The following is a 26,389-nucleotide window of genomic DNA, read 5'->3' on the forward strand; positions in this document are numbered from 1 at the left end:
CCCACCACTGAATTAGATCCTTGTTAATGTGAATGCTCCAAAGAGGCTTCCATTATTTTTTCAGATGTGAATGCTGCTGTGCTTTGCAGTTGAAAATTAAGAGGCTATAGTTAGTTTGTGATTTGCATTTGCACTCAGAATTCGCTGGAGTAGCGTGAGGTGGGGCAAGATAGAGTAGTGCAGTTAACCCTGTTCTGTGGCTTTTGTTTGTGCATTTTCCGCCAATGTATAAAATGGAAATGCAGCCAACCTTCTTTCTTAGGCTGGGTCTACACTACCCGCCTGAATCGGCGGGTAGAAATCGACCTCTCGGGGATCGATTTATCGCGTCCCATCGGGACGCGACAATCGATCCCCGAATTGACGCTCTTACTCCACCAGCGGAGGTGGGAGTAAGCGCCGTCGACGGGAAGCCGCAGAGGTCGATTTTGCCGCCATCCCTACAGCGGGGTAAGTCGGCTGCGATACGTTGAATTCAGCTACGCTATTCGCGTAGCTGAATTTGCGTATCTTAAATCGACACCCCCCCGCCCCCTGTAGTGTAGATGTAGCCTTACTGCTTGGTTCTATTCCCAACTCTTGTTTCTAACATGCTGTTTGACTTCGGCCAAGTCAGTTAGGCCAACATTTTCAAATTTGTGTGCTTAAATTAGGCACCTAAATAGGTGGTCTCCTTTTAAGAGGTGTTGAGCATGTGAAGCTCTCATTGACATTGATGGAAGTTGAGAGTGCTTAGCAGCTCTGAAACTCAGGTTGTTTATTTAGGTGTTTAGCTTTTCAAACTTGTAGTGGCAGAGATTGGGAAAGATCCCAGACATCCAGGGTCAGGGGTCTACTCTATTCACTAGAGCCCTGCAAATCGGCGGATATCCGCTTTATATCGGCGGTTCATTTTTGTAGATTGGCTGCGGATACAAATTTTGTATCCGCGCAGGTCTCTACTGATCACTTAAGTAAAGTGTAAAGCTTACAGTCACTGATCACTGACCTTTACTGGTATTGTTGTTTCTTTGATTGAGAAAATGTTAAACCTATTCCAGGGTAATGGCTGGATAAAGAATTGGCATACTGGATCAGTTCATAGCCGCATAGACTTTAAGGTCAGAAGGGATCATTATGATTGTCTAGTCTGACCTCCTGCACAACGCAGGCCACAGAATCTCACCCACCCACTCCTGTAATAACCTATGTCTGAGCTGTTGAAGTCCTCAAATCATGGTTTAAAGACTTCAAGGTGCAGAGAATCCTCTAGCAAGTGCCCCGTGCCCCCCACGTTGCAGAGGAAGGCGAAAAACCCCCAGGGCCTCTGCCAATCTGCCCTGGAGGAAAATTCCTTCCCAACCCCAAATATGGCGATCAGCTAAACCCTGAGCATGTGGGCAAGACTCACCAGCCAGACACCCAAGAAAGAATTCTCTGTAGTAACTCAGATCCCACCTCATCTAACATCCCATCACAGGCTATTGGGCATATTTACCTGCTAATAGTCAAAGATCAATTAATTGCCAAAATTAGGCAGTTCAATGCTTCATCTAGTGCAGCGGACTTTCTCCTATAGTGGACAGTATCATATGCTTCTGAGGGAAGGTGCTTGAGTCCCCACAATGGACAAGTGTGGAATGACCTGCCCATTACCATCCTCAGTCAGCTAGGGTGTGGTGTAAGAACATAAAACTGGCCATACTGGGTCAGACCAATGGTTCTTCTAGCCCAGTATACAACTAATGACAGTGGCCAAGCATGAGGGTTTATATTTCTTCTTTTCTTAGCTTGCTAATAATGTAACCGTGGATGTTCTCTTTACCCATATAAACATATACTCCTTTTTAGAATCCTAATATCCATGATCTCTTGTGGCACTGTGTTCCACAGACTACGTGTTGTGTGAGAAGCTTTTCTTTTTATCAGTTTTAAATGTATTGCCTTTCAGTTTCATTGAATGTCCCTGTCATGAGTCAAGTAGTGGTTGACTTTGCATATTTTCAACTTTTCTGCTTTAGCTAAGACTGGCTTTGGTTTTGATTGTCCCCCAGGCTGCATTATGCCTGGTAGTGAAGTTGTAATGTTTTTGGGAGCTGTACATGTTTGCTATTAAGAGCTATTCATTTTTGAGTTTATCTAAATATTTTCCTGGCATGTGGTGCGTTGTAGTACTTTGTCAGTCCCGTTTTTTATTTGTGAAGGATCTCTGGAGTCTGGAAATTGAAAAGATATAGAACATGCTGTGTATTAACTAGAAGCTGCAGCCATACAGTTTTGTGTGGTGAATTCAGCAAGAGTTTGCAAGCTAAGCAGAATCTGCTCTGGTCAATACCTGGATAATGCGAAGTATTATCAACAATGGTTGATTCAGTTCCCTCCTAAGTCAGTGCCCCAGGCAGATATGAGGGGACCTTTTACTGCAGCAGGTGTTGTGCTTTGGAGTAAATGTAACATAGATGTGCTGACCATTTCTTGTTTAGAAATATCTCATTGCTATTTTCATAGGGGCAAAGGCATACAAACCATGTGACCTGGCTATATTCCATTTCAGGTCACTACATTCTTCATACAGATCTTCCTTGTACATTTTCAGTTGGATCTAGTAATTGCCTTCATTTCTCATCCCAAATAGGTATTGCTGTGAGCTGTTAAACACCTGTCACATTACATGCCAGAGGTGGTGGTGTTTCAGTGGTGTATGAAGAGACTCTTGCAAGTAGTTTGTAACATACATCAGTTTTATTTTCTAACGAGCTTTCAGATCTTTTGTGATAAATACACTATGCAAATGCAAGCTGTTGATGTTAGGAGAGAGATCTTTAAAATAATTAGAATGGCGCCTGCTAGTAACACTATACCTAAGGCTCTGTCAGCTTTTCCATTTATAACCCCAGGTTTTCAGGGGATTAAAACTCAGCCCTCCGACCACTGGCCATGCAGTAATTTGATAAAGGAAAATCGTAGGCTGTGAAGAGGTTTTTCGTTTCCTGAACGAAATTGGGAAGGGCAGTGCGGTGAGAAAGTGAAATGTCACGTCTCTTACAAAGCTTGAATTAAGTGTGCATGTGCATCCTTCTATGTGCAGTGTGGATTGGGGGCAGGGCGTGTTATTGGCTGGAGATGCTTTCGAGTTTTTTTGTTTTTAACCATAACTAATTCTTTCATGCAGGACAGGAATGCCCAGCCTGGGCCTGTATCATAAGCTGCAGTATAATGGTTTCTTACGCTGTTATTAATAACTTAGGTTTATGTAGTGCTGTTTTATCCTGAGAGATCCAAAAATCCTTTGCAGATTTACCTACTGTACAAACTATATGTAGGAATCATTTCACCTTCTGCTGAAAGGCAGCCATCTCTGGGGGAAAATGTGGCAGGTGTTTCACAGCGCACAGCAACACTTCCTGGCACTTGAGGATGGGAAATGCAGAAGAACATTGTGTCCGGTTGAAACCACAGATTGACTTTAGGCTGGCAGACTATAATTACTCAAGCTGGAATTTGATTAGGACACTGTGGTTCCCACTCCTTTCCTTTCAAAAGTGGGAACTTAAGTGACTACAAGTAGTTAGGATTTCATTTTTAAATCCCTTTATTAAGCATGTCCAGCAGCTCCCCGTCCTGTGGTGGCATGAGGGTGAGCAGTCGTCCAGCACGGTTGAGAAAGGAAAAGGATAGATAATAAGACAGAAACTATCATATTGCTTGTATATAAATCCATGGTACGCCCACATCTTTAATACTTCATGCAGATCTGGTCACTCTATCTCCAAAAAGATCTACTGGAATTGGAAAAGGTACTGAAAAGGACAACAAAAATGATTAGGGGTATGAAACAGCTTCCATATGAGAAGAGATTAATAAGACTAGGACTTTTCAGCTTGGAAAAGAGACAACTAAGGGTGTCTAGTGACTGGTGTGGAGAATGTAAATAAGGAAGTGTTATTTACTCCTCATAACACAAGCAGTAGGGGTAACCAAATTAAATTAATAGGCAGCAGGTTTAAAACAAACCAAAGGAACTATTTCTTCACACAACGCACAGTCAACCTGTGGAACTCTGTGCCAGAAGATGTTGTGAAGGCCAAGACTATAACAATGTTCAAAAAAGAACCGGATAAGTTCATGGAGAATAGGCCAGGATGGGCAGGGATGCAAACCCATGGTCTGAAGCGTCCCTAGCCTCTGTTTGTCAGAAGCTGGGAATGGATGACGGGGGATGAATCACTTGATGGTTACCTGTTCTGTTCATTTCCTTTGACGCACCTGGCATTGGCCACTGTCGGAGGACAGGATACTGGGGTAGATGGACCATTGGTCTGACCCAGTATGGCCGTTCTTATATTCTTACGTTGAATAAACAGAAAGAACTGGAAGTCTTAGTACATAAGCTAAATTATGACTTAATTGGAATCACAGAGACTTGGTGGGATAAGTTTGATGACTGGAATATTGTTATAGAGGGGTACAGCTTGTTGAGGAAGGACAGGGAGGGTAAAAAGGGTAGAGGCGTTGCATTATACATGAAGAATATATATACTTGTTCTGAGGTCCAGAAGGAGGTTGGAGGAAGACCCGTTGAGAGTCTGTGGGTAAACATAAAAGGGGTAAAAAAGAGGGGTGATATCATGGTAAGGGTCAACTGTAGATCAACAAATTAGGAAGAGGAGGTGGATGAGGCATTTCTAGAATAACAGAAATATCCAAAACACAAGACCTGGTAATAATGGCTACCCAGACATCTGCTGGAAAAATAATACAGCAAAACACAAAATGTTCAATGAGTTCTTGAAATATATTGGGGACAGCTTTTTGTTCCAGAAAGTGGGAGGAAATTAGGAGGGGGACAGCCATTTTAGACATGGTTATGACCAATAAGGAGAAATTAATAACGAATCTGAAGGTGGAAGGCAATTTGGCTGAAAGTGATCATGAAATGATAGATTTCATGATTCTAAGGAAAGGAAGGAGTGAGAGCAGAAGAATAAGGACAGTGGAGTTCAAAAAAGCAGACTTCAACAACTCAAAGAAATGGTCGGTAAGGTCCTGTGGGAAGAAAATCTAAGGGGTAAAAGGAGCTCAGGGGAGTTGGCAGTTTCTGAAGGAGACAATATTAAAGGCACAACTGCAAACTATCCTGATGCAAAGGAAGGACTGGAAGAATAGTAAGAGGCTAATATGGCTCCAGCAGGAGCTCTTTAATGACCTTGAAAATAAAAAATAAAAACCCTACAAAATGTGGAAACCTGGTCAAATTGCTAAGGAGGAGTACAAAAAAATAGCACAAACATGTAGGGACAAAATCAGAAAGGCTGAGTCGCAAAATGAGTTACATATATCAAGGGCCATAAAAGGCAATAAGAAGACGTTCTTTAAATACATTAAGAGCAAGACAAAAACGAAGAAAAGTGTAGGTCCTCTACTTAGCAGAGAAGATGAGCTAATAACTGATGACATCAAGAAAGCTGAGGTGTTTAATATCTATTTTGCTTCAGACTGTACTAAAAGGGTTAACGGTGTCCAGATACTCAACACAATTAATATTAATAGCAAGAAGGAACATAACCTAAAATAGGGAAAAAACAGGTTAAACAGTATCTAGGTAAGCTTGATGTATTCAAATCAGGAGGGCCTGATGGAATTCATCCTCGGGTTTGTAAGGAAATAGCTGAAGGAATCTTGGCACCCTTAGCAATTATCTTTGAGAACTCATGGAGGATGGGTAAAGGTCCAGAAGACTGGAGAAGGGGAACGAAGAGGACCCGGGGAATAATAGATCAGTCAGCCTAACTTCCATACCTGGAAAGATACTGGAACAAATTATTGGACAATCAGTTTGTAAGCACCTGGAGGATAATAGAGTTATAAGGAATAGCCTGCATGGATTTGTCAGGAACAAATTATGCGAAACCAACTCAAGGGTTACCAGTCTAGTGGGTAGGGTGAAGCAGTAGATGTGATATATCTTGATTTGTAGTAAGGCTTTTGACACAGTTCCACGTGACATTCTCATAAGCAAACTAGGGAAATATGATCTAGATAAATTCATTATAAAGTTGGTGCACAACTGCTTGAAAGTCCATTCTCAGAGAATAGTTATCAGTGGTTTTCTGTCAAAGTGGGAGGACAAATCGGGTGAGGTTCTGCACGGTCTTTCCTGAGTCTGGCACTATTCAATATTTAAATTAATGATTTGGATGATGGAGTAGAGAGTATGCTTATAATATTTGCATATGACACCAAACTGTGAAATGTTGCAAGCACTTTGGAGGACAGGATTAGAATTCAAAATGATCTTCATAAATTGGAAAATTTGTCTGAAATCAACAAGATGAAATTCAATACAGACATGCAAAGTACCACACTTAGGAAAAAAATCAAATACACAATTACAAAATGAGGAATGACTAGCTAGTTGATAGTACTGGTGAAAAGGATCTCGTGGTTAGAGTGAACCACAAAGTGCATATGAGTCAACAATGTGATACAGTTGTGAAAAAAGCTAATCTAATTCTGGGGGGTGTAGTAACAGAAGTGTCGCATGTAAGACATGGAAGGTAATTGTCCTCTACTCGGCACTGGTGAGGCCTCTGCTGGAGTACTGGAAAACTGTTTTGGATACCACACTTTAAGAAAGATGTGCTCTCTAGAGGAGAGCAACAAAAATTATAAAAAGTTTAGAAAGCCTGACCTATGAGGAAAGATTGAAAGAATTTGGCATGTTTAATCTAGAGAAAAGAAAGCTGAAGGGGGGACATGATAGTCTTCAAATATGTAAAAGGTTGCCATAAAGAGGATGGTGATCAACTGTTCTCCAGGTCCACCGAGGATAGGACAAGAAGTAATTGGCTTAGTTTGCAACGTGGGAGATTTAGGTTATATATTAGGAAAAACTTTCTAACTATAAGAGTAATTAAGCACTGGAGCATATTACCTAGGGAGGTTGTGGAATCCCCATCACTGGATGATTTTAAGAACAGTTTAGACAAACAGTTCATTAGGGGGCTTATTCCTTCACCCTCTCACTTCCCTGGTCCTTCTCGCATGAACAGAGAGCAACAATACCCGAAGTCCAAAGGCGCAAACAATTCGATGTTTATTGGGGTGAACTTCCAGCAAGCGTGATCCCAGTTTCCTTCCTCAGTGTTCCCCTTCCCAGCTCTGACACCACAGAGCCTTGCCTGTCTCCCTGTTTCCATTCCCTGTTCCCATTTCCCCCCTCACCTTAGCAAAACATGATTCCAGTTCCCCCACCCCCAATCCCTGTTCCCATTCCCCCTTTACTTCCTGATTGACTGAAGACTATATAGTAAAATTTGAGTTCTGCTTAGCTATCCCTTAACCAATCTTTTTACTGAAATTTAACTAACCAATCCTAACATACTGTAACATGGTTATTTAACCAATTATATTCCACCACCTTAATTAGTTTACACCCAGCAAAATTTATTATACAGCAGACAGAAACAATTACAGAACCAGACAGAAACCATGCAAATAAACACACAAAACAATACAGAAGTGAGGATTTCACAACTACATCTATACAGACATAAGGGTTTTCCAGCTGTGTCTATTGATAAGTAAGTTCTTACCAGACAAAAAACTATCAAACTAAATTTCCTTTTACATGTTCTAGGCTCTTTCCTTTCTCTGGAGGTGATAGGAATATCAGGACAGGATTGTATTCCTAACAGCCCAATAGCGCCTGATTTTAATGTGACTGGTTTGGAATGTGAGGATGTGACCGTTCACGTCTCAGTTTATGGCTGCCTTTGCTCCTTAGCCAAAGGCCTTACTTAGCCTAAGAACCAGGCCTCAGACTGTCCCAGTACAAGAAGGCCCTTACACAAACAGACAGTAATTTTAATTCTTTCTTTTATACCTCTGTAACTAGCTAAGTTATAAGAATACACGTAAATTCTTGAAGTATAGGCCTTTACAGACAGGCCTGAATATCTATATCCTAACACACTTGTCAGAGATGGTCTAGTCTGCCTCAGCATGGGGGGAGGAGGGGGACTAGAGGACCTCTTGAGGTCCCTTCCAGCCCTGCATTTCTATGATTCTGTCCTCTATGGCAAATCTTGTTTCTATCACAAAGACAGACTTAAAGGCAAGGGAAATGAGAGGCTATGAAATCAACAACTCCTTCAGAGCAGATTTATCTGCTGCCTAGAAATCAGCAAACTCAGGAATGATTTTATGAATAAGTAGCACCAACCTCAAATTAAATCCAGGGTTTCCTCATGGGACTTTCAAGTCAGGCTCCCACTGGAGGTGCGCTGTTCAAAGGGATAAATATATGGTATGCCCCATCGTGTATAACATGAAGGCTTGATTTGTGATCAGAGCGAACTGTCCTGAACTTCCATTGGCTTCACCATTCCGTGTCGTTCCGACTCAGGCTAGGAACAAAACTATCACCGCCAATGAACAAGGTTTTATGTGTAAAGGGGATTGTGTGTTTGTTCTCTGCAGACAGCAATAAATTGCTTATCTCCTAGTGCTGCTCTGGTGTGTAAGTTCAGACTGAGAGTAATGAGCTCCAAACCACCCACTGCTTTCCCCTGTGGTTTCCAGCAAATGGGCTCATGAAGAAATTGGGTTTTCCCCCCTCTAATATTAAATTTTTAATGACCAAAAACATGCAAAATAGAACCCAGCTTGACCTTTCTGTTCCGTTCCGCTCAGCACACCTTTGACTACCTCCTGGCCGTTCCACTTGCAATCACAGACGCTGAGACAGCATTTTGTTTTGTACCACTATGCTATAGATATAGTATATCTCTTTAATTATTTGTGCTCCCCCTGGACTCCTCACATTCCTACATGTCATTCCCAGCTGTGACCTGGTGCCATATTGTCCATTTGTCAGCAGTACAACTAGAATAGTAATGAATGTGCTCTTCATCACTTCAGTTGTACTGTACATAGACCCTTACAGGAGAAGATGCTTTAATGATAAGTTTAAACTTAAACCTTTGTCAGCATTTCTTTCCTTGGATCTGTGTAATACATTAGGGGCTAGATTGTGCCAGGGGAGTGACTATGTTTTCAGCTTTCCAGTAGGGAAAAAGAAAAAAGCATGTATAGCCTTTTTCCTTCACTTTCTTTGTTCTGTATTGAAATTTATAACTGTCACTGCTTCGCCTTTCTAGAAGTCCTTGTTTGGTACTGGTTTAGCGCTGCAAAGAGCAGTCTCAGACCAGTGTATCTTTCACTGCTTGGTTATGGAGAATAGAATTCTGGATCTTCTGGTTTAGAACATGTGTGTCTGCCACTCAAGTTCTTGTGAAGGAAAGATTTGAGTCGTATTAAGGCTTACGTTCTCTTTTAGCCCTGCTGTTGGAAGTTAGTGTAATTGTAAACCCAGGAGCATTCAATAGAAGGCACCATACTCACTAACCAGTATACTGGGGCTTTGGTACATTGCTTCCGTACTTAGTAGGTGTTTTGAAATATGAAGGCACATGCTTGTGGCTGTCATCTAAGGGAGAATGCAGTGTATGTGTTTGTGTGTATGTATGTAAAGTATTTTGCTTGGCAGATTTGTAGCTTTAGGTAGAGGACAAGGAATTAATTTGTATGTTCTCTCTTTTCCCAGGCCCCCTCCATTCTCAGTTCCTTACCTGGAGTGATGGAAAACTCCTCTGTGGCATCTGCCTCCTCTGAGGCAGGGAGTAGCCGATCTCAGGAAATCGAAGAGCTGGAGAGGTTCATTGACAGCTACGTCCTTGAGTACCAAGTCCAAGGTTTGCTGACCGACAAAACGGAAGGGGACGGGGAGAGTGAGAAAACGCAGTCCAACATCTCGCAGGTTAGTGCAACTGGACATGAGGAGTTAAACCAAGATGCGGGGTCACCGTGAAATGGTGCCCTGCTCTCTAGGAGATGGGCTGTCGGGTTTGGATACATACTATGTGCATGTAGCTAAGCGGGCATCTACAGATCTTGGCAGTGAAGGGTGGGGGGGATAGTGCAGTGGCAGATTCTTGCTCCTTGAGATGTCTAGTAAAGATCTTTTGTCAATTACATTCTTCAGCAGATGTTCCCAAAATAGCCCTAATGTTTTAATTTTTCAAAATTTGAAGAAAAATTTTGTCTTCTCATAAATATCGGGTTACCAAAGGGCTGGAGTTTCTGCTCTGATGAACTGGGGCTGGGAATTGCTGCTCCTACTGGTGGGAGGAAGAAGGAAATCTGTGTGCATGGAAGGTAGTAGAGTGGAGAGCTGGCTTGTGTGGGTCTGCTCAGAAATCTGCTTCTCTGATCGAGTTGTTAGGAAGGAGTGACTGCTCTATACTGCAAGTGGGTGCTCTGTTAGATTACAGAGGGGGCCAAGAGAGCGATACTTTTGCAAGAAAGAAAGCAGTCTCTTATGAGTGCTCATAGCTCTGTGCAATGCACCACCAGCAAAAACACAGCGGCCCAGGCCCCGTATGGACTGGCCTGTCTTGACCAGTCTGAATGGGATGTGTTGCAGTAACACTGGCTGAGGGATATTAAGCTTGGCAGAGGTGCTGACTTTCTATTGTGCCAGGGGGTGCTTGGCCCCCGCTCTGCCCCAGACCCTGTCCCCACTAAACCCCTTCCCCCAAAGCCCAACCCCTGCTCCGCCTCTTCCTTTTCCACCCTGTTCCGCCCCCTCCCCGGAGCATACCCCGCCCTCACTCCTCCCCCTCCCCCCCAGTACCTCCTGCATCACGGCAGGTGGGAGGAGCTGGGGGGAGGGGGAGGAGCTGATCGGGGGTCTGCCGGTGGGTGCTCAGCACCCACCATTTTTTTTCCAGCCCCGGAGCACCCACGGTGTCAGCGCCTATGAGGTGTGGTGATGTGTTGAGCAATTGAGAAATGCTTGTTAGAACCTAAAGACCTGTGCTGCATTGATTCTAAGGGTAGCTCCCACTGATATTTGGGAGCACACTGATTCATTATCAAACGTAGCATATGCCCCCAAAACCTCCATAAATGGATGCGTATGGCTGCTGCTCATTCAGGGACCTGAGAGCTTATTGCAAAATTGCCATTTTTTGCTAAGACACCTCATATATTTCTGGTTTGGAGGGGTGCAAAGGCCCAGGAGAGAGAGGGATTGTCTAAGGGAGGGGTGGTTTGGGGTTGTCAGTGGAAGGGGTATAACTAGAAATAATACTAGAAAGTTACATACTAGGGATGTAACTTTTAAAATGGACAATTTGGGCTGAACGTCATAAAAAACGAGAGCTGTCTCCTGAGCGAAATTGTTGGTTTGAATTATAGCGCTACCTGGTGTTAAGCGCATTCCGAACATGTAAAATGGCAGAGATACGTTTGAGAGGAAGCATGGTCCAGTGGTTAGGGCGCGAAACTAGACCTGGGTTCACGTCCCTGCTGTGTCACAGGCTGTCTGTATGGCCTTGGGCAAATCACTTTCTGTGTCTCAGTTCCCCATTTGTACAACAGGAACAGTAGCACTTCCCTGCCTCACAGGGATGCTGTGTGGATCAATACATTGGAGATTGTGAGGCTTTCAGATGTTCTGGTGAGAGGGCCCATGTAAGTACTTAAGACAGTATACAGATGCAGTCCCTGCCCCAAAGACCAGATCTTTAACTATTGGTACTGCCATCAATAGTCATTTAAAACTGAAAATGGATGTAAGCATCCAATTTCAGACCTAGGTTTGGATCTGGATATTGAATATACCAAGGTCAAGGTGTGTTTGGGTCCCTCTGTTTGTTACAATAATTATTTTTGTATTGCAGTAGCTCCTAGGAGCCCCCGTCATGTACTTGGAACCCATTGTGCTACAAACACAGAGAAAAAAGACAGTCTGTGTCCCAAAAATGATTTATTTTAAAAATAATCCTTTTGGATGTATGGGAGAGTGTACTGTCAGGAGGAATCCCACCCTGGCAGAGGGATGGAATAGAAGATCCATTCCAACCTTTTACTGCTCTGATTTCTATGAGCCTTCCAGTCACCATAGAAAGACTTGGTCTTGTGGTTCCACTCTCTGTGCATTTGTTTGCTTCCATGGTTGCCTTTTATTTCTGTAGCTTGTATTTAGGTTTTCTGCTGTGCCTGGGGCAATGGTGGCTAGTCACACCAAAACCCAAAGTGCAGTAGGCGTCAGGCAGGGTCTCATGAAAGGGCTTTATTCTGGTGATGTGTCTATGCCTCTCACAATGAGGTCACTAGAAGTCCTGAATCACCAGGGGACCAATCTTATTTTACATTTTCATTCATGACCTTGGCATGACAAGTGGGAGAGTGCTAATAAAATGTGCAGATGATACAGAGTTGGGAAGTATTGCCAATATGGAGAAGGACTGGAATATCATACAAGAAGATCTGGAGGACCTTGAAAGCTGGAGTAATAGAAATGGGATAAAATTTAATAGTGCAAAGTGCAAGGTTATACACTTAGGGACTAACAACCAGAATTTTTGCTATAAGCTGGGGGCATATCAGTTGGAAGTGATGGAGGAGGAGAAAGACCTGGGTGTATTGGTCGATCACAGGATGTCTCTGAGCTGCCAATATGATGCTCCCCTGAAAACGGCTAATGCACTCCGGAGAGGCATAAGGCGAGGTATTTCCAGTAGAGAGAGGGATGTGTTATTACCATTATACAAGGCATCATCTGGAATACTGTGTGCAGTTTTGGTCTCCCATCTTTTAGAAAGATGAATTCAAACTGGAACAGGTACAGAGAAGGGCTACTAGGATGATCAGAGGAATGGAAAACCTATCTTATGAGAAGAGACTAAAGGACCTTGGCATGTTTAACCTAACCAAATGAAGGCTGAGGGGAGATATGATTGCTCTGTATAAACACATCAGAGGGATAAATACCAAGGAGGGAGAGGAGTTATTTAAGTTAAGTGCCAATGCTGACACGAGAACAAATGGATATAAATTGGCCATCAACAAGTTTAGGCTTGAAATTAGATGTAGGTTTCTAATCATTGGAGGAGTAAAGTTCTGGAGCAGCTTTCCAAGGGGAGAAGTGGGGGCAAAAATCCTAACTGGCTTCAAGACTGAGCTTGATAAGTTTATGGAGGGGATGGTATGATGAGACTGCTTACAATGGCCTGTGGCCCATCGGCGACTGATAGTAGCGAATATCCCCATTGCCCGGAGATGGGGAGGGCTCTGAGTTACTACAGAGAATTCTTTCCCAGGTGTCTGCCTGGTGGGTCTCGCCAACATGCCCATGATCTAACTGCTCACCATATTTGGGGTTAGGAAGGAATTTTCCCTCAGGTCAGATTTGCAGAGACCAGGGTGGGTTTTCGCCTATGGGCACAGGTCACTTGCAGGTTTAAACTCGTGTAAATGGTGGATTCTCTGTATTTTGAAGTCTTTTAATCGTGATTTGAGGACTTCAGTAACTCAGGCAGATGTTTTGGATCTATTACAGTAGTGGGTGGGTGAGGTTCTGTGGCCTGCGATGTGCAGGAGGTCAGATTAGATAATCACAACGGTCCTTTCTGGCATTGAAGTCTGGGTCTGTGTTTTCCAGTTCTTCAAGGAATGTGCAGGCTTCCCATCCTGGTGGCGGTTCAGGAAGTGATTTAGTAGCATATTGGGAGTTGTTGTTCAGTTTGCCAGCTTGTCACACAGGAATCGTCTGCGTAGGTAGTGAAGAGACGGTGAAAGCAATGATTGTGCTGCTGCATATTATAGAAGGGGCTGCTTCTTTTTCCCTCTTGCAGTGACATGATCATGGGAGTCAAATGGCTTTCAAACACCAATAAAAAGACAACTCTCTCTCTCTCAGCGTGGAAGTGCCTTGTAAAGAGCCCTGCCATGATGACAGCCCAGAGAGACTTGCTTCCCTTTGTGACTGAAGTTGGATCATGAGTGAATAACACCAAGGGACCATGCACTGGGAGGTGCATTGGCATTTCCCTGCTCAGAATGCAATGCAGAGAGCAGGGATGGCAGAGCTGCTCTAGAGACTTCCTTCCACCCCTAATCTGCCCCAGCAAGTTGGGTTGGGTTGGGCTGGGAGTTGGTCACTTTGGTAACTATAGTTTCAAAGGGGTTAGATTCTGCATCTTGTTGTGGTGTCTATCACAATATATTCTGGGTGAAGATATATGCAGAAACCAAGCCAGTGACAGTAGAAGTAGGCCCAGTGGCTCAGAAGGAAGCAGCTGTTCTGTCAACAGGAAAAAATGGGGAGAATGAGGGCTGACATACCAAAATAACCCAAGGTGAACTGACCTGACTAGAAAGGCCTTGATGACTGCTATAGAGGGACAAGGGCAGATGTGCCCAGGGAGACAGTGCCATAGAGAGGAGGTGGTCTGTGAACTGACTCGGCCCCACCCCGAGCCAGATGTGCTCCAGAACCATTATGAAGGATAGGATTGTGAATTGATTCTGTGTTATAGCCAGCAGCAAAAGGAGGTTGGGGAGAATAGGAGCATGAATTTCCTCCCTGAGTCCTGTCGCCATTTCACTTATGAAACAATATCCAATAAGCGCCAGCTGTGGTTCTGAACAAGGACAGTCAGAAGAAAACAAAAGAGAATATAGTGAGAGTAAAATAAATGTAACTTCTGCTTAATTTGTGCCAGGGCTGAGCCTCTGGGCTTGGCCGTTCATAGCCCCGGCACCTCTGGGCTTGGCCGTTCATAGCCCCGGCACCTCTGGGATTGGCCGTTCATAGCCCCGGCACCTCTGGGCCTCGCAGTTCATAGCTCCGGCACCTCTGGGCCTGGCAGTTCATAGCCCCGGCACCTCTGGGCTTGGCCGTTCATAGCCCCGGCACCTCTGGACTTGCTGCATCTGTTATGAATGTAAAAAAAAATGCTTGCGTCCCAGCACCTAATTGCTTGAGCCCCAGCAGTATGCCACTTGCAGCTGTTAATATAACAGAATAGCTGTCCCATAAAGATATTCGTTCCAGGGCTGTTGTTCCTGTGCCTAAGGCTGCTAAGGGGATACATGCATAATTCCAGCAGAAGGTTTTCCAGTACAACAGTAACAAGACTTCACTGAAGAGTTGAACAGCCCTTAATAAATAAGCACAGGCACAGTTAAGGTTAATTATAATAACCCACCTAAAATGTTGACCTAATGTTGCCATTGCCAGGAGGGTGAGATCTTATATACAGGTCACTTTTGAAGCGCCGGTTTCTAATATTGGCCCTTCTTCATGTTTTGTGGCCTCGTCCTCATCGGTCCTTAAGTGGTCAGATTAATTCCTGTTTCTGCTTGTGTGGAATTCACTTACTATTTGCTTTGTGCGTCAGCCTCTGTGATGTCATCAGCAGAGTAAATAGCTTTAGAATAGCATTTACCTCAAGCTGGAGCAGCAGAGAGAGCTCTGTAATAGGGCAGGGTGAACATTTTCCATCCCGACTGTTTTTTTTTTATGGAGAATTGGGTTTTTCATAAAACGTGTCTGCTTTCAGCAGAAAACGCCAGGTTTTCTTTGAAAAACCAAATGCTCCAAAACTGAAGTACTTTGGTTTCGATATCGTGCTGTGGTGCCTCATGGGAAATCATAGTTCAGTTTCCTCATGTTCACGTTATCCCCTATGGGTTGGTCTCCCTGCGTGGACTAGATCTCTTATGATGCACTACTGCAAGAAACTCCCTGGGGCCAATCATCTCTCACCATGAGGGGAGACCACTGTTATAATAATAATAATTAATGGAGATATCCCATCTCCTAGAACTGGAAGGGACCTTGAAAGGTCATTGAGTCCAGCCCCCTGCCTTCACTAGCAGGACAAAGTACTGATTTTGCCCTAGGTCCCCAAGTGGCCCCCTCAAGGATTGAACTCACAACCCTGGGTTTAGCAGGCCAATGCTCAAACCATTGAGCTATCATTCCCCCCCCCCCCCAATATTCATCATGGGAGATGTAGTCCAACCCAGTAGCTTGGCCTATAGAGAAGAATGGGAGCACGAGGCACGGCGGCAGCATTTTTGGATCAAAATATTTCAAATTTCAGCTGAAATATTCTGGGTTTTTATTTTTTGCTGAAAAACCAACTTTTTTGTGGAAAATGTCCTCTTCTCCTCTCCACCCCCATTTTTGGCAAAATCTTTTTCATGAAAGAGGTGCATTTTCTGATCAGCAGTGCCTTTCGTGAACAGTCCCTCTTGCAAAACATGAACACGTCAGTACTGTAGAGTTTCCTTGGCTTCCAAGAACAGTCTGATGGTGTTTTGCTAGACGCAGGGGTTTGATTCGACAGTTTTCCCAACGTAGTTATTATTTTACACAATGCCTTTCTATCCTTTTTGCAGTGGACAGCGGATTGTAGTGAGCAGCTGGATGACAGCTGTTCCTCATCGAGAGGGAAGGGCTTACCGTCTCACGAACACAATCAGGTAGGGGACGTGCTTAGCTCTTCCTGTCAAAGCTCTTGCTCTTTTAACTCAGGGTCACTGAGCCTTGGTGTTGTCAGCATTCACTTTCCTAGAGTAAGAGATGATTCTTGGAATCTGCGGTGACTCCACGGTTAAGGAGGAGGAATAGCTATGAAAGCAGATAGTGAGAATTGAGTATGGTGGTTCCCAGATCCTTGGACGAAGAGCTTTTGGGCTATAATGACTTAGATAGGAGGCCAGGACACTAGCTCCTTTGACCATTGTACCTCCCTTAGCACTCGTACAAGAGCTGTACTGTACCACTTGGTCATTATTGATTGGTGTAATATCAGGCTTGAAATGAAGCTTTAGACTTTGAGTTCTGAATCCTAGGAACTAGATATGGAAAAGACCTATTGAAGCATCTAGTCCATCCAGTAGCAAGGGGAGATTTTGTTTGGTGTGTAGGTGTGGGTGGAGTAGGAGGCATGGATTTCATTTCCTATCACTATCCAGTCTGAAATTCGGTTTCATCCCTCTTCTCCAGTTGAGGCAGCCGGAGACCTTATCTTTTCACCCACTATGTAAGTAGTTTATCAGGAAAAGCCAATCTTTCTTCTCCTAGCGAAAACCACTGTCAACGGAAAAGCTCCCCACTCGAAGACAGCCCATTTTAAACAGAAATAGATTTCTGTCCAGTAAAGGACAGAGAGGGCTTGGAGGGTGCTGTTGATTTGTGGAGAGCTTTTTAAGAAAAGCCCCATGAGACAGCAACTCAGTGTCAAAGTCAGGTTGAATATGTGAACTAAAATTCAAGTATGGGAGTTGCGTGTACAGCATGTGAAAGTATGTGCCTGCTGATATGTTTACTGCAATGTAAGGATCGTGTTACTAGGGAGAAAGAAGAGACTGAGTTAAATATCCATGTGGGCGAAGTATGATTGTGGAGGGTAGATCACAAACCCATCATAGCCATGTGTTGTAAAGTAGAGGCACTAGTGAAAGCAGAGTGCAAGGTGACATCTGTGCATACAGTGAACAGTAGGGTAAAGTACGATCCCTTCACACACGTGGTTTCTTTGGCCATGATTTTCCTTCCTCGCTTATGTGAGAAGGCCCAAGAGTGAGACAGCAGAAGAGTTTAAAAAGTAGCTCCAGAGAGAGCATGTCCCACTGGTCAGGGATAAACTACTCTTCTGAAGCAAAATGTTGCAGCACTGGAAGTAGCAGCATTCTTTCTCTTCTGGCATACGGATAAATAAACACACCCCATGTGTGTTCCCCATGTGCATCACTCACCACCAGCCAAAACAGAAAAGCAGGTCGTCTCGGAAACGTGGGATCTATTGTGGGACTGAAGCATTTTACAAATGGAACGGTGTAAAATGAGCTCGGAGCGTGAATTGCAAGAACACTATGAACAAAGAGCCTAGAAAATAAGAGTTGAGGTTGAATTCAAAATTAAAAAAAAAAAAAGAATTCTCCAGCATTAGCCAATTCTGTAATAAGCCACTAGTTCCCAAACGCAACAGAGGGTCCTGTGGCACCTTTGAGACTAACAGAAGTATTGGGAGCATAAGCTTTCGTGGGTAAGAACCTCATTTCTTCAGATGCAAGAAATGAGGTTCTTACCCACGAAAGCTTATGCTTCCAATACTTCTGTTAGTCTCAAAGGTGCCACAGGGACCCTCTGTTGCTTTTTACAGATTCAGACTAACACAGCTACCCCTCTGATACTAGTTCCCAAACTGTGCTCAACAGGGCTCGGGGGGGGGGGGGTGATTCTCTGGTTACTGTCTGGTGATGTGGTGGTGGCTCTTTTCAGCTCTTTCTACAGATATTCGAGCTGTGAACAAGGAGGAGCTAACCAAGCTGTATCCATTAGGGGCTAGAAGGAGTGGGAACAGAGCCATTCTGTGCTGCTATTTAGACAGAAAGATGTGTGGCAGCTGGGAAACCATTTGGGGGAAGAGTATGAGAAGCACGTGCATAGGGTGACAGCAGACCACGTGTCAGCAAACCCGTGCAGGAAGGAGAATAGTTGGTAGAGGGAGAGGAAATGAGCAAAGTAAAACCTTCTTCAGTCAAGACTTTTTACTGAATTGAAGACAGTTAAAGGGACACTTTCATGTCCGTTTAACTGTCATGTGCACAGGTTTGTAATAATCACCATTTGGATCTTGCACAGTTGCCAGTGGAGGGGTAGGTGCTGGAGGCCTTTATGAATGGGAGGTGCCCACAAGACAAATCTCAGTAACAAGCCATGGTCCGTGCTGTGAGAAAGCTTGAGACACCCTGCTCCAACAGCAACCTGTGCATGAAACTGTGTGTTGAGCATCGCACTGAGATGCAGAGCTATTTCCATTCCGTGTCCCTGTCTTGTCGCTTCTTCCTCCCAAACAGATCTGTACAATCTGGCCTTCTCGCTCTGTCCACAGTGCTATAACTGTCTCCAACAGCCCTCATTGTCACCTGTCCTCGGGATGGAAATTCCCATTTACATTCACTTCTGGTGCTTGGATAATCTGGTGATGATGGATGTTCTAGAAAAGCCTAAGAAAAATAGATGCGCAAACTTACGTAAGATAAAACCCTGTCCCGAAGAGCTTTGTGATGCATAGCCCCACGCCAGTGAGGAAGGAGTTAAAGAGTGGGCCCTCAAAAGGGAGGATCCCTGCTTAGTGCAGGGTGGCACTCCGAAGAGCAGGACTGCAGCTCAGAGCTCACTGGCCCCTCACTGGAGAAACGGCTAGAGAGCGTGGCTGCATAGGACCACTCACCAATGAAAAGGGCTGGTACTTTTTCTCTTTTATTTTGTTTGCTTTGGCTTCCTGATGACCTAGGACTCTGCTTTTTGGTGGGCTGTAGGAGTAACTGTCTTTTTGTTTGTATTACTTTAACTGTCCCACGCAAGGGGTCAGAGACCTTGAGCAGCACAGCTGGAGGGCTGTGCCCTGGACTCCAAGACAGAAGCAATGTCCATCCTGTCCGCAAGGGGGTGCTAGAGTATTATAGTCGACTACAAGCTTACAGTGTGAAAGGAGACACTCTCCAGAGACTCAGCTACAGACACTTATTAAACCCTCTGAAGGTGGTAAACATAACTATAGATTCAATATATGGTAGCTTTGATCTGTTGCCTTCTTGACTCTGTGAAATATTCAACAGTGATTCCTTGGTGAGATTTCCCCCCTCCACTCCCCCCTTTGAATCTGCTCTGCATGCTAACTCAGCCAGCTGCTTGAAATTCTGATTCAGGTCTTGCTGATTTCATTAAGCCTACGTGGATTGCTCAGAATATTAACAGGATACTACTTTCTTATTCAAGAGTGTCTCAGGTTGGTTTCCCAAGCAGACTAATAGCAACTGGCTTGTCTGGTTCAGCTGATGGGCTGACATGAAGGGCTGCAGGTAGAGTGGAGTGCGGGGAGGTGAAGGTCAGTATAAGGAATGCATTTCTTTTTCAAATCAGTCATCACAAACAGCGTTCATCTGTCTTGTGCTTTAGCATTTTTGGGGGGAAGTGCTAAAGCTTTTTGATCTTTTCCAACAGAAATCTTGTTTTGTATAAACAAATAACGTTCACATATGTCCAAGTTGTCCTTTCTCATCTGATCTCACTATATTTTGGATTCTCTTCCAACCTGCAACAGAGCTAATAATGATCCCTCTCACCATTCAGCTTGCTTTAAATATCGGTGACAAATTTTCCCTGGAACTGAAAAGGATCTGCCCCCTATTGTTCTTCCTTCCCTGTCAACAATCACCTCTTTATTACTGAGTTATCCTTAGAAAGCTCTTGGTGAGGATTGTGCTCCACTTACAGCTGTTCGATGTTGATTTTTACATGTCACTTTCAACATTTTAAACAGATTCATTCTTAAAATGTTGGCTTTAAATGTGAAATAGAAATCACTGTTAGAGCTGGCCAGGAAATGTTTATTTTCCCATCAAAAAATGTTGATATTAACACTGAAATTTCTCTGAAACGTTTGGAGGGGTTTGTTGAAAAACTAAAAAAAATAAATCAATTTTCTTCCAAGTTTTTTTGGTTTTCAAAAAATCTTGTTAAAAATGGGCCTCTCCTACGGAAAATCCCATGTTGATAGAAATGCCTTATTTTGGTTGAAAAAGCCCATTTTGAGCTAAGTATTTAGACGAGCTTTAGTTTCTGTGCAAATATGTGGTTAATAAGCTGTTTTATCCCTTGTGCTGGGTTCTTGTTAGACCTCATGAGCAAGAAGAGTCTGACCTGGTAGGAGACCTTGAAGGAAAACCGAGGGTAGTGTAAGGTGTGTTTATGTAATAGGTGGCTCTCTTCCCTTTGAGTCAGTAGGAATTCAGAGCCAGATTTTCAAAGGTATTTACGTGCCTAAAGATGCAGCGGCCTAGTGGAGTTTTCAAAAGTGCCAAAAGCGGGTTAAAACAACAAGGTTTCCTTGTGGCACCTTAGAGACGAACAAATTTATTTGGGCATAAGCTTTTGTGGGATATAACCCACTTCATCAGATGCACGGAGTAGACAATGCAGTAAGCAGTATAAATATACAGCACATGAAAAGATGGGAGTTGCCTTACCAAGTGGGGGGGTCAGTGCTAACGAGGCCAATTCAATTAGGATGGATGTGGCCCATTCACAACAGTTGACAAGAAGGGGCGAATATCAACAGAGGGAAAATTATTTTTTGTAGCGACCCAGCCACTCCCAGTCTTTATTCAGGCCTAATTTGATAGTGTCAAGTTTGCAAATTAATTCCAGCTCTGCAGTTTCTTGTTGAAGTCTGTTTTTGAAGTTTTTTGTTGAAGAATGGTGACTTTTAAGTCTGTTATTGAATGTCCAGGGAGATTGAAGTGCTCTCCTACTGGTTTTTGAATGTTACAATTCTTGATGTCAGATTTATGTCCATTTATTCTTTTGCATAGAGACTGTCCAACATTGGCCAAGCCTTTCGAAAATCTGCCCCCCAGTGCTTCCAGGGTGGCAGTATACTGCTGGCGGTGCTTTTAAGAGGCCTGATTCTCCATTGCTGTGCGTCTTGTGTAACCCCTGTGCAAAATGGTTGTAAAACAGTCGTTGGTGTGCGAGGAGAGTTCTGAGTTGGTATCATTTTGCCCCCACCTTGCATGCCCTCTGCACAGAGGTAAGTGACAACTCAGGATGTAAGGCAATGGCAGATCTGGCCTAAGGTTCTTCCCGCTTATGATTATTAAAGAGCTTAGTAACATTTTCAAGTTAACTCCTGGTGTGCTCAATCAGATAATTGCATTCTGCTTATCTAAAATTCTCCCTGCAGTTTCAGTTGAACGCGGCATTCACTTCCTGACCTAGTTTGCTGTATGTTTCTGTGCCCTGCTAAACAGTATTTGAGTGGTGATCTCCTTATAGAGTCTGTAGAGCACTTTGTGAGCCTCTGGGGTGAAAACCACTATATCACTGTATGTAAAATATCATCTTTGTGACACATTCCCAATGTAAATGAGGAAAGATTAGATAATAGAATAATTTTAATCTTTATCCGTTGGAAAAAAACGTGTAAAGAAAAGGCCTGCTGGGAAAATTATATAGAACACTTTATTGGTATTCCCCTGACGAGGACTGTTGCAAATAGGAATCTCTTTGATGTATTTTTGAGAGGAATTCATTAAGTAGAAAGGCTTCTGAAAATGTATATATTTTAAAAAGTCCAACGGCGATCTTCACACATGAAAGGACTGGTAACTATGTGAAATGGTTCTGGTATGAGGGTTTATTGGTATACATTTAGGATTGCCCCTTTCCTCCAGGTGGAGTAGAGACTCCTGCCACCTGTTGCATCTGTCATAAAGCTGAGACTGTCAGCTTTCGAAGGATGGACTGACTTGATTTTGTAGCCTGTAGCACAAAGGGGACTTGATCCATGAATGGGGACCCTACTTGCTACTGTAATTGAAATAGAAAATAATAATTTTCTCATGAGGGGTGTAACAATGAGTTACACCGATTATCTCAAATGAGTGCCAATAAAATCTTTATATCATCATACATTCTGTACGTCACATGTTGACGGGAAAATATTTTAGAAACGCTTTAAAGTTCACCATTTTTTCTACATTGTTTTCATTTCCCTCTCCCTGTGAAAATAGACTCTCTGAATACTATGAATCCAACTGTAATGGGGAAGAGAAATCTTAGCTAGTACATTTTAGAAACCACTAAAATATTTTTTCTGTTTATAACTGTGATCTTATCATGAGTCTCACAATATCTGGTGTTTCAGTACTGATGGTGTGCTTGTAAAGCCTGATATTCAGAGCTAGCGTGGTATATTGCATTATAGAAACCTCTGTCTTTTGATGGTTAAAGCTCCTGGCTGTACATGTGAAAGGTTGACAAGTTATTTGACTGTTATCCTTGTCACTGATCCAGGATAAAATATATTGCCTGGCCTAAGCCTTGGACTAATGTGATGTTTTGGGAGGAAAACTTTACATTTGGAGCAAAGAAGGAAGTATTTTTGTGGCAAATCAACTTAAAAAATAAAATGAGATTGGTGGCTGTTTTGAAGGTGATAAATGGCTTGGAATGTTAGAATTGGTCCCAGCAGAGATGGCCGAGGGCAAATCAGGCAGTCAGAGGTGGACGATAAACACGTTTATCACATGATTCAACAATTGATCACATGGATATCATTGTCATGTGTCCATAACGTTACAACCCCGATGAGCTCCCACTCTTGGATGATCACTAGGCCGCTGTACTGCAGACTTTGGGTCCCATGTGCTCTTAGCTGGGCAGGTGTAGGCGCTGTCTCTCTGGCTCTGGGATTATAGGCACACAACCCCAGGTGCAGACCCTGCGTCTCAAACCTCTCTTGGTGGTGGGGATGCTGCAGTCAGATTCCCTAGGCCCTGAAACTAGTGCTGGCTCTTCCAAGATGTTGCACACTCTCACTGAAGCTGTGGACCAACTGCTTCACTGTTTCCGTTTTTGAGAAGTGCATGACAGTGCAAGTAACACCCAGACTCTGAAAAAGCATTTCTAAACTCACGCACACGGTACAAATAGAAAAAACATAAGAGACATGGATCCACGAAAAAATAATAAACTGCAATGCAAAAACCTTCCTCCAGTGTCCTCACCACTCTGAGAGCCCTTTGGGTTTGAGACAGTCTTTTCAGGATCCCAAGACCCTCCTCTCTTCCTGCTCAGTCTTGCCTTCTTGTTGTGGTTGGCGAGAAAGAGTTTGTAAGAGCAGACCTTTTCCTCGTATAACTTTCCAGTTTCCCCCCTGTCATGTGACCATCCTGGTCAGCCTCAAAGCCCCCTCAGGCAATCAAGGTCACCTGTCAGGTGATCTGTTCCTTGGTTCCTTCCCATCTGGGGTGGGGGGGAAATGGTTTCTTGCAGCTTGGCCACCCTCTTTAGCATACACATTGTATTGCCGGGGCTGTCGTTCAATCTTAATGCCTTGTTGAGTGTCCTGTAGCTGTTTCCAAACAGGACGGGTGATCTTGACACAATCCTGGTCAGGAAATGGCTAATTGAATGGACACGATGGCGTACTGACGCAGAAAATTCACAAAATCATTCAGAATTCGTAAGTTGTAGATAGATTTCCCAAACAGTGACACTTAAATGAGAGGGTGTAGGGTTTTTTGGAGTAGGTAACCATGTCTGTTCAGATTTATCTGCTCTATGAAAAAAGGCCTTAGTAATAGAATCTAGATAGCAGAGCTGGAAAGGCCTGTCGTATGCTGAGGACTCCATTCTGGTACTGTAGAACTGTTCCTTATGCTGTATTTTCTTGTGCTGTTGTTTCTAAAGTGACGACAAAAAGAGATGACACTTAACAGTTTTCTTTGGCAATCACAGTTTGATCAAATGGCTGTGAGATGGTTATTTGAGAGGTCAGTGCTGGGTCACTACCTTGGGTGAAATGTACTGAAGCCAGTTTTAGATTAGAAAGGTAAGGGGAGGAATAAGCGTAGGAGGAGCCAAGGCTATGAATAGGGTTAGCAGAATTTGATTTATTCTTAAGCATTTTTATTGATTTAAATATCTACGGTTGTGGGACATTATGGGGGGGATCAGACAATAGGGGAGCCAGACCATAATTATTTAATGATAGTAGACGCTGAGATTCAAAGATCTAAAGCTTTGTTTCTGTTAAAACATATTGTCACATCGCATGTCAAAATATCCTTAAATCAAACTGTAGTGCTCAAGCAGCATTTTTCTTACTTAACCTATAGTAAATTTCAGCTATTGTTGAGGGAAATACTTTGTCATCAGTGTGTGGGTGTACGATGAAACTGACGCTTGCAGACATTTACTGCTAAAAATCTAATCCTTCCAAACCTGAATATGACTTATAATCCTGGCTCTGCACATCCTCACTATGTGAGGCCATGGGCAAGTCTCTCAGCCTCTCTGAGCCTTTCTTTCCTTGTCTGTGAAATGGAACTGTGTAATGAAGTGGGAATTTTTGTAATATTTTTAAAGATGCCTGTATGTGCCTCAGTTTCCCCTGTACATTGCATGGCTACCCCATGTGGGCGAGGAAGAAATTAAGTTTGCTGTCAGGGCAGACTTAAAGATCTAAGTGTGCGTGTCCCCTCCTTGTATGGGTGGAATGAAGAGTTGTTAAGCAACTGGTTGAAACTGACCCAGATCACCAAGGGGGCCAGAGAAACAATTCAAGCTCCAAGGACTAATGGAGTTCTTTGCCTCTCAGCAGGGAAGCTGAGCAAAGACCCTAGCTTGAGAACAGAAGTCTGAGGGCTGATCTACACTGGCAATGTTAAAGGAGGAGGCTCCTCCGCGTGCTGCTCTCGCCTGCAGGCACCGCCCCCGCAGCTCCCATTGGCCGCAGTTCCGAGCCAATTGAGATTCTTGAGACCCAGGTTCTAGTCCTGCTTCTTCCACTGACTTATTGGGGGGCCCTGAGCTCCCCAGCTCTGTGCCTTAATTAATCTATCTATAAAATGGTGGTAGTGATACCCTTTGTGAAGCACTTTGGGATCTACTGATGGAACGCACTATATATGACTGAGCTGTTGTTATTGTTATTAACATAGCAAATAAAAAGCCACACGTAATACTTCTCACAAGCATGGTGACCATCAAAGAAATAGCAACCATAGGGAAACTTCTGCAGTGCTGTCCGGGTGTACGGTGGGGCTTGGTGACGTTCTGAAAATGCAGATGGGCTTCTGAGTTTCAAGCTGATAACGTTGCGGTTAAGTTCTAGTAGCTAGCTGCCCTTTCAGAGTGTGTTTATGCCCACAGGCCTGGTTATTTCTGTGGGGCTAGCAAGGTGTATTAGACTGGGGACTTGCAAGGCTATTTTGTAGGTCAGGATTCTTGCCTGGACTGAGTGCCACTCCACCTCCACTGTCCCTTGTGGGTGTTGTGCCTCATCTCCCACAACGCGTTCCCAACCTGATGAGTGTAGGTTTGCAAGGTTTAGAGAGGCAGCTGAAATAAAGAGGTGGGGAGAGCGGGGACTTTGAGGTGCAGTTCTTTTTGTATATGGGGGACGGCTGGGAAGCTGGAAGAAGGTTTAATTTCCTTTGGGGCAAGACAGCAAGGGATCATACAGGGAAAGAGGGATGGACTTAGACGTCACCCGGGATCAGTTTGGTGTGAGACGGGGAGAAGGAGCAGAGAACTCCTTGCCACAGTGACCATGTTCCGGGGCTAGTGGCAGTCATGGCAGAGCCTTCCTGCAGTCAAGAGATTAATGCATATTGTTAAATTAATTTCCTCATAACAGAAATCCTGTACGTGGAACTGCTGCTTTCTTGGAAGTATGAGCAGCCTTGTAGCTCTGCATTAAGAAAAAGACTACAATGAAATCTCACGGTTCAGGGCTTCAGCTGCCGGCCTGCAGGGGCCAGGAAGGATTTTTTTACTCCACATACATCATTTGGTTCTTTCTTTCTTTTCTTTTTCTTTTTGCCTTCCTGTGAAGCATCAGGGATTGGCCACAGCTGGAGATGGGACCTCGGCCGCGGTGGACCAGTGCTCTGAGGTGGTACAAAGAATCCTCTGTCTCAGGTGCCTGGTCCACATGCGATTGGGAAGGAATTTTCTCCCTGGTCAGATTGG

At 43.8% G+C, this 26,389-nt stretch overlaps 1 protein-coding gene across 21 annotated transcripts in view; it reads left to right on the forward strand.

Moving 5' to 3' along the window:
- The window catches only part of CTIF (cap binding complex dependent translation initiation factor), a 320,545-nt gene that overhangs the window by 73,651 nt on the left and 220,505 nt on the right, over positions 1-26,389 (forward strand). For 16 of the 21 annotated variants that reach the window (XR_010588762.1, XR_010588763.1, XR_010588765.1 and 13 more), the window contains 2 exons: positions 9,587-9,799; positions 16,237-16,320. Coding sequence is in view for 17 of the 21 variants with exons in the window: in XM_065549997.1 (XP_065406069.1) it covers positions 9,620-9,799; positions 16,237-16,320 (264 nt within the window). In the remaining 4 variants the exon portion in view is untranslated. The remainder of the gene's footprint in view (positions 1-9,586; positions 9,800-16,236; positions 16,321-26,389) is intronic. The other 5 variants (XR_010588764.1, XM_065549993.1, XM_065549994.1 and 2 more) reach the window with 1 other exon arrangement.

Source organism: Chrysemys picta, chromosome 6 (genome assembly GCF_011386835.1).
Source record: "Chrysemys picta bellii isolate R12L10 chromosome 6, ASM1138683v2, whole genome shotgun sequence".
NCBI lineage: Eukaryota > Metazoa > Chordata > Testudines > Emydidae > Chrysemys > Chrysemys picta.